Source organism: Pelecanus crispus, chromosome 17, assembly GCF_030463565.1.
Source record: "Pelecanus crispus isolate bPelCri1 chromosome 17, bPelCri1.pri, whole genome shotgun sequence".
Lineage (NCBI taxonomy): Eukaryota > Metazoa > Chordata > Aves > Pelecaniformes > Pelecanidae > Pelecanus > Pelecanus crispus.
This window is the reverse complement of record NC_134659.1, coordinates 7,533,630-7,540,772: the sequence shown is the minus strand read 5'-3', so window position 1 is coordinate 7,540,772 and position 7,143 is coordinate 7,533,630. Positions and strand designations below refer to the sequence as shown.

The 7,143-nt window shown below is 64.3% G+C and overlaps 1 protein-coding gene across 1 annotated transcript; it reads right to left on the bottom strand.

Annotated features, from left to right (window-relative positions):
- Positions 1–1,056: 1,056 nt before the first annotated feature.
- Positions 1,057–6,743, bottom strand: GNAT2 (G protein subunit alpha transducin 2). The gene is made up of 8 exons (XM_075722346.1): positions 6,626–6,743; positions 5,514–5,556; positions 5,156–5,297; positions 4,805–4,962; positions 4,039–4,167; positions 3,683–3,812; positions 1,637–1,790; positions 1,057–1,247 (listed from the first exon to the last, which is right to left on the bottom strand). Exons 1-8 carry the CDS (start codon positions 6,741–6,743, stop codon positions 1,057–1,059), a joined length of 1,065 nt encoding a protein of 354 aa, XP_075578461.1.
- Positions 6,744–7,143: the final 400 nt, after the last annotated feature.

Sequence of the window (7,143 nt, the reverse complement as noted above, 5' to 3'; positions counted from 1 at the left end):
TGATTAGGGACAATTTCTTTACGGAAAGAGAGGCCAAGCATTGGACCAGGCTGCCCAGAGAGGTGGTGGAGTCCCCATCCCTGGAGGGGTTCAAAAAACGGGTAGATGTGGCACTTTGGGACGTGGTTTAGTGGGCATGGGGGTGTTGGGTTGATGGTTGGGCTGATGACCTTAGAGATTTTTTCCAACCTTAATGATTCCTAGTTTTACTTTCATTCAAAAATAATCCAGCCACCAAGCCAGGAAACATGAAATTAATTATTATTTGTCCTGGTTTCGGCTGGGATAGAGTTAATTTTCTTCCTAGTAGCAGGCCTTAATTGGTTTAGTGGTGGACTTGGCAGTGTTAGGTTAATGGTTGGACTGGATGATCTTAAAGGTCTTCTCCAACCTCAACAATTCTGTGATTCTGTGAACCTTCACGGCGACGAGCTAAAAGGCCCGGTGAAGCCGAGCGTGGCACGGGATCCCCGCGCCCGCTCCCCGCTGCGCTTGGGTGCCGCTGGGGCTACTCCCGCGCGCCGAGGCTGGGCGACGGCCTCCCAGCCCGGCTGCAAACCGCGGCGTGGCAACCGGAGGCCCTGAGATCAAGCGGCTTGATCTCGCTCAGGCGCGTAATTCGGGCGCTAATCTGCTGGTTTCACCTCTCTCCGCGTGCGAGGGTGCGAAGCCGCCTGACAAAACCAGGTCAAACAGTAACCGGGCCGAGCCCGCCCCGCCGCGGGAGGGCACCGAAGGCCGGCGGGACCCCAAAGCCCCCCGGGCCTGGCGGTCCCAGCGCGTCCCCCCCTCCCCTGCTCCGCGGGCAGAGATTTCCAGATTGACCGCGCTTGATGGCAAAGCCGGGGGTCACCCACGTCCCGCCGCCCTGCGGAGCGGGATGCAGCGGGATGGAGCAGGATGCAGCGAGATGGAGCGGGATGCAGCTGGATGGAGCGGGATGCAGCGGGCTCTGCCGCATCCTCATCCCCTCCCCTTCCCCGGCCACTTTTTTGCGCTTAAATCACCGTTTGCTCGTAACCGAAGCCTGCCGGCGCCTACCTGCCACCCAAGGGCTCAGAAGAGGCCGCAGTCCTTGAGGTTCTCTTTGATGATGACATCCGTGACGGCGTCAAAGACGAATTTGACGTTCTGCGTGTCTGTGGCACAGGTCATGTGGCTGTAGATCTCCTTCACGTCCTTTCGCATGTTGAGATCAAGGAATTGGGTCTTGATGTAATTTCCTGCGTCTTCAAACGTGTTGGGACCTGCGGAGGGACGGAAACGCTGCTGCTGAGCTGCTCCCACGGGAGATGGCCATCGGAGCTGGGCGAGGACCAGGGGATGCTTAAGGCTTGTTTTGAAGAGCGAGATCTGAAATCTGCCTCCAGAGGAGGAGGAGGAGGAGGAGGAGGGCTGGGTGGCAACTGCACCTAGCAAAGCAATCTTAAAAAAAGCCATTTTATCCCATTCCCATCCTTCCAAACGCCTTCCCCAGGCCACAGCTGTCCTCTCCTCTGCTCCTACCTCCAGGGACTTGATCCCAGCGCAACTCAAACCCGAGGCGCTGCGTCTGCGCTGGGACCACGCGACTCCCCACCGGAGACCGTGGGTTGGGGGGGGGGGGGTCTCGAGGCGGGGGATCGAACCGACTCACCGTCGTAATCTGGGAAGCAAATGCTGAGATGGACTTTCTTGATCTTTTCCTCGAAAAGGTCCTTCTTGTTGAGGAAGAGGATGATGGACGTGGCGGCAAAGAACTTGTGGTTGCATATACTGTTGAATAGGTGCAGGGATTCGTGCATGCGGTTCTGCAAGCAAACAAGGCTCGTTGGCACCAAGCGCCAGCGCTTATTTAGAAAGCCCTTTTGGCCATTGCAGCTCCCCAAACCCCCCATTCCCGAGATGAGAGCTTTTCCCTGGGCTGCCGGGGATGCTCCCGTCCTCCGGAGCAGCAAATGGCTCTGCTGCCTGTCCCCTGCCTGCACCCAGAGTCCCTCTTGCCCCTCTGAAAAGCCCCCGTGCCACGGTGCGAGCAACCCGGCTAAATCCAGCTGCTGCTCAGGGTGGTGTTAAGCAGCTCCGGGCAGCGCAATGCTCTGTTCCCTCCTGGCAGCTTCTGGGATGTTCAGAAATGAGGGCTTACGGTGGGAAATTATCCGGGGAAACCTCGCAGCCCTGCGGCACAGCTGCTGGAAGGCGCTCGGTGAGGGCATGGAGCTGCCGTCCCCCTCACCCCGGCCGTGCTGCGGGATGCTCTTGCTGGACCGCAGCCCCTGGCTGCAGCTTCGGAAAGGAGCGGGGAAAAGGAAAAGCTCTGGTTTTAGAGCAGACGTGCCATTTCTAGTTTGCTGCAGGGGCATCCTCGGGAGGACAAGGCTCCATCCAGCTGGAGCTAAGTCCGACCCAGGGTTTTTGCTGCCCTGCTGAGGGAAAGCGGATCTCCTTCGCCTTTGTGTGGCAGCGGGCAGGTTCTTTGGGGATGATGGGAATGTCCTGTCCAGATCCCCGTTGCAGCAGCTTTTCGGTAAGGCCTCGGCGAGCAGGGCACCTGCAGGGCCAGCTTTGGCCAAATCCTGCCCCGTCCTGCGTAGGGGAAGCGTTACAGCCTCTCTGGAGGGCTTTGATGGGAAGGATGCTCTCTCCTTGCCCCGCGTGCCTCACGCGCTGCTGCTTCCCGGCGGAGGAAGGGCTGCGTGCTCCCGCCCGGCCTTGGCGAGCCCCGCGGGCAGCAGAACCCGGCCCCGGCCCGGCTCCCGGCGAAGGCGTTTGGACCCCAGAGCAGCAGGGAGCATCGGCGGGACCGGCCGTGGTGGGAGATGCCAGCAAGGATGCTTTGCCCCTGTCCCCTGGGCCGGGGAGAAGGCAGCCTGCTTGTCCTGCTCTGCTCGTCTTCACCCCTTATTTCTCCCGAGAAATGACCCGGTTTGGGGCTGTCGCATTCCTCCTCTCCAGACCTCCGCCCTCGAAGCTGCTTTCCCCCAGTGCCGGAGCAGCGGCTCTGCTGGAGCATCCCTCGCCGGGCACCCGAGGGCTTTGCTTAATGACCTTGCGCCGTCCTTCCCCCCGCTGCCGCTTGCCGGGAGGGTGAAAGCTGCCCCTTAGCGCTGCTTTTCTGCCCCGCTTGGAGGGCACGGCGAGGCAGGAGGTGCCTCTGGGCGAGATTTTCCTTCAGCGAGACCCGTTCGCATCTCTTCCTCTCCTCCTGCGCCGGGGCCGGCTCCTTTGTGTTTGCCTGGGTGGTTTTCCTGCATCTGGGAGTGTTCCCCAGGTGGTTTTCCTGCATCCAGGAGTGTTCCCCGGTGGGACGGTGGCTCTCCGGAGGAGGTTGGCTTTGGGAGCTGCTTTGCCCGTGGCTGCTTGGAAGGATGGGGGGTGAAGGACGGGGGGTGAAGGACGGGGGGTGAAGGATGGGGGTTTCCTCGTGGGCAGCGGGGAGGGCAGACCCGCGGCCCCATGACCTGCGTTTCAGCTTGGTCGGGCTGCTTGTGCGCCGGAGTAAGCGCCCACACGTTCACTGGGTGGCACTGGGTGGGAGCCAGCTCCATCCCGCATCTCCCCCCGCCTTCCCTGCATCACCCAAACCATCAACCAGCACAGGGTGTTGGCCCCCCTCCCTCTGTAACCCCCCCGCAGAGCACCCGGCTCCTCTCCCCCGCGGCTGCGGAGCCATTCCCAGTCACCTCCCCGGCCCCCGACCCACCACTTCGTCGTCCTCCACCAGCACCATGTCGTAGGCGCTCAGCGCCCCGCAGAAGATGATGCAGGTCACCCCCTCGAAGCAGTGGATCCACTTCTTGCGCTCCGATCTCTGCCCTCCCACATCGAACATCCTGGGGAGGGGACAAGGACGGGGCGGGGGGGGTGACACATCTGCTCCTGCCACCCCCCCCACGATGGTCCCAGCACCCTGTCCTCGTGGTGTCAGGGATGCGGTGATGGACCGTCCCTAGGCCAGGCGGGGTTGGTGGTCCCCGGAAGCATCAGGTTCACCCCAAATCCCCTCCCCATTTTGGGGCTGAGGTGTGGGGGGGGGTCATGGAGGGGCCACCCACCCACCTGAAATTCAGGTCTTTGACGGAGAACTTGGTCTCAATGATGCCCGTGGTCTTCACTCGGGATCGCAGCACGTCCTGCTCGTTGGGGAGGTAGCCGGGGGCCGTGATCCGGTCCAGCTGGTTCAGATAACTGGGGGGGGACAACAGGAGGGGCTGCGACCCGCTGCTGAGGGGCTGCGACCCGCTGCTGAGGGGCTGCCTGCATCCCAAAAGCTTTTTGGGGATGGCTGGGGGGCTAAGTTCTGCCAAACATGGGATTCCAAGGCAGCGCCGTCATGGGGGGGCTGTGGGCCTGCAGGGACATTGGGAGGTCTGATGGGGGGGGGGGGGCTGCAGCCCACTGGCACTGGCGGGATGGAGGATGGACCCTGTGGGATGGAGGATGGACCCTGTGGGATGGGGGACGGACCCCGCGGGATGGCGGATGGACCCCGTGGGATGGGGGACGGACCCTATGGGATGGGGGACGGACCCCGTGGGATGGAGGATGGACCCTGTGGGATGGAGGATGGACCCCGTGGGATGGGGGACGGACCCCGCGGGATGGGGGACGGACCCCGCGGGATGGGGGACGGACCCCGTGGGATGGAGGATGGACCCTGTGGGATGGAGGACGGACCCCGTGGGATGGAGGATGGCAGCCTCAGGGTATTCCCAGGATCGGGGAAGGGATTGATTTTGCCAGGCTGGGTGGGAAATGGCACTCAGCAACCGGGGGTGTCCCCAGGCACGTCCTTGTCCCCCCCCCAGTTGGTGACCCCACTCACTATGCGGCCGAGTCGTTGAGCTGGTACTCGGCGGCTCGGTCGAAGCAAGCCTGGACCCCCGCGTCCTTCCACAGCTTCTTGATGCAGTCGACCAGCTCGGGGGGCATGGTGCCCTCCTCGATGGAGTCGGCCAGGTTGAAGAGCTGCCGGCCGTCGTCCTGCAAGAGGGACCCTTCGCCACCGTCCCACCTGTGGCCCCTGTCCCCCAAAAAGCCCCCGGGGCTGGGCAAGGAGCTGGGGGGTGCAGCACGGGGCCGCTACGGATGCCGGCTCCGGGGGGTCCCCGGCCCCACGTCCCCTCGGCGGGCGCAGCAGGTTTTGGGGGGGACGGGGACGACCGCCCCAACTGACCGCGCGGGACGACTCGGCGTAGTCGATGCCCAGCGTGGACATGGCGCGGATGATGGCCAGGATGGACTGCAGGATGTTGCCGTAGATGATGGCCTTGAACTCCATGCACTCCTCGGCTGTGTAGCCGTCCTGGTGGATGATCCTGGGCGGGGGGCACAGCGGCCTCAGCCCCGAGCTGTGGCACCCTGGGGTGCGCACCCCCCTCCCCCAGCATCACCCCACCCTGGGAATCAGCAGGGTGCCACCCCCGGCGTGACGTGGGGGGGGTGACGGGGGCCCTGGCTGGGGCTGTCCAACCCTGGGGCTCATCCCGGTGACCCCCCCAAACCTGGGTGCCTCGTCCTTGGGCCGTACTCACTTCATCTGCTTCACGATGGTGCTCTTGCCCGACTCTCCAGCCCCTGGAAAAGGGTGGGAGGACACCTTAGCGCCGGCCGGGGCAGGGCAGAGCGCCGGCCTGACGCCACGGTGACGGGCACCGCGCGCGGACTGGAGCCGCTTTCCCCCCTGCTCCGCTCTCCCCGGGACGGACACCCAGACCGGCGTCCTCCCCCCGCCGGTGTCATCGTCCCCACTGCCACCTCCTGTCACCCCTCGCTCCCAGAGCCGGGCCACAGCTCGGGGACCCCCAGGGGTGGTGGGGACCCACGGGGCTGCTGCTGCCCGGGGTCCCACGCCTCCCGCCCGCCACCGGCGATGGCTTCGGTGCTGTAAGCAGCTTAGGGCAGCACAGGAAGCTGCTTAGAATTAGGGTGCTAATCGCCTTGACCCCGGCCCCCCCCACCTGGCTAAGCCCCCACTGCCGGTCCCTGCTCCGCGCGGCCCCGAAGCCGCCCTGTGGGGTCACCCCGCTGCCCGAGCGGGGTGCGGGGGGTCCCCCGAGGGACTGTCCCCTCCCGCCCTGCACCCTGCGGCAGGGTTTGGGGGTGCTGGTGGCAGGAGCTCCTCAGGGTCTCGCTGACCCCCCTGGGCTGAGCTGCAGCCTGGCCCAGGTGGGACCCGGCGTCCTGGTCCCTTCCGCGTCCCCACGCTGTCCCCTTCGTCCCCGCCACCCCTCTGGTCGCCACCAAAAGCTGATGCCACCCCGGGCTCTTCCCAGGCGCAACCCTGGGGGACGTCCAGCTGGGGGGACCACCTCAGCCGGCTAATGGCAACTCATCAGGCTAACGAGGGCTAATGAGCTGCAGGGAAGGGGCTCTCCTTGCGATGAAGAAAGGCAGAGCACGAGGAGCTGATGGGGTTGGGGACACCCTGTCCCCGTCCCCGTCCCCGTCCCCATCCCCATCCCCATCCCCGTCCCCATCCCTATCCCCATCCCTATCCCTATCCCTGTCCCCATCCCCTCTCCCTGGTCGCTTTTGCCCCCTGCCCAGCAGCCGCAGCCCCCCGGCATCAGCGGGGTCCCTCGTGCCAGGTGGGGACCAGGGGACATCTCCCGCGCCCTCCCGGGGACGTCCCCTCCGCCCTTACCAAGCAAGAGCAACTTGACCGTCTTGGCCTCCTTATCCGCATCCTCCTGGAGCTTCTTCTCCAGCTCCTTGGACCTCTTGGCCATCTCCTTGTCCTCCGCGCTGGCCCCGCTCCCCATGGCCTCGTCTTCCTCCTCGAACACCTTGAGCTCCTCTAGGTCCCCGGGCTCTTCCAGCTCTCCGCGGGGAACAGCGCGCGCACCCCGGGGGCGGGCGGTGGGCGATCAGGGGAGAAAGAAGAGCCCCGAAAGGCCAAGCCGGGTACCCGCCGCCCCGATGCCGGGGTGCCCCGCAGCAGGCAGAGCTCGTTGGGTCCTCACGGGCCGGCTGCCCCCCGCTCTCTCCCTTAATTCCCCATGGAAAACCTGATTTTTTTTGACTGTGGGATTTGGGGACTTTTTATCTTGCCATGTGACCTAAGAAATCCAATTAGCCCAAGATGGCAAAGATTAGGGCTCAGGAGAAAAAAAAAAAAAAAAAAAAAAAAAAGACGGAGCATCTCGGGGAGGTGGGCACGGG

Bases quoted from the DNA above. Each gene is read 5' to 3' on its own strand.
- GNAT2 (XM_075722346.1), bottom strand. From the start codon at position 6,743: ATGGGGAGCGGGGCCAGCGCGGAGGACAAGGAGATGGCCAAGAGGTCC. The intron at 5,557-6,625 runs GTAAGGGCGGAG...ACCCTTTTCCAG, and splicing joins GGTCAAGTTGCTCTTGCTTG to GGGCTGGAGAGTCGGGCAAG. The intron at 1,248-1,636 runs GTGAGTCGGTTC...GTCCCTCCGCAG, and splicing joins TTGCTTCCCAGATTACGACG to GTCCCAACACGTTTGAAGAC.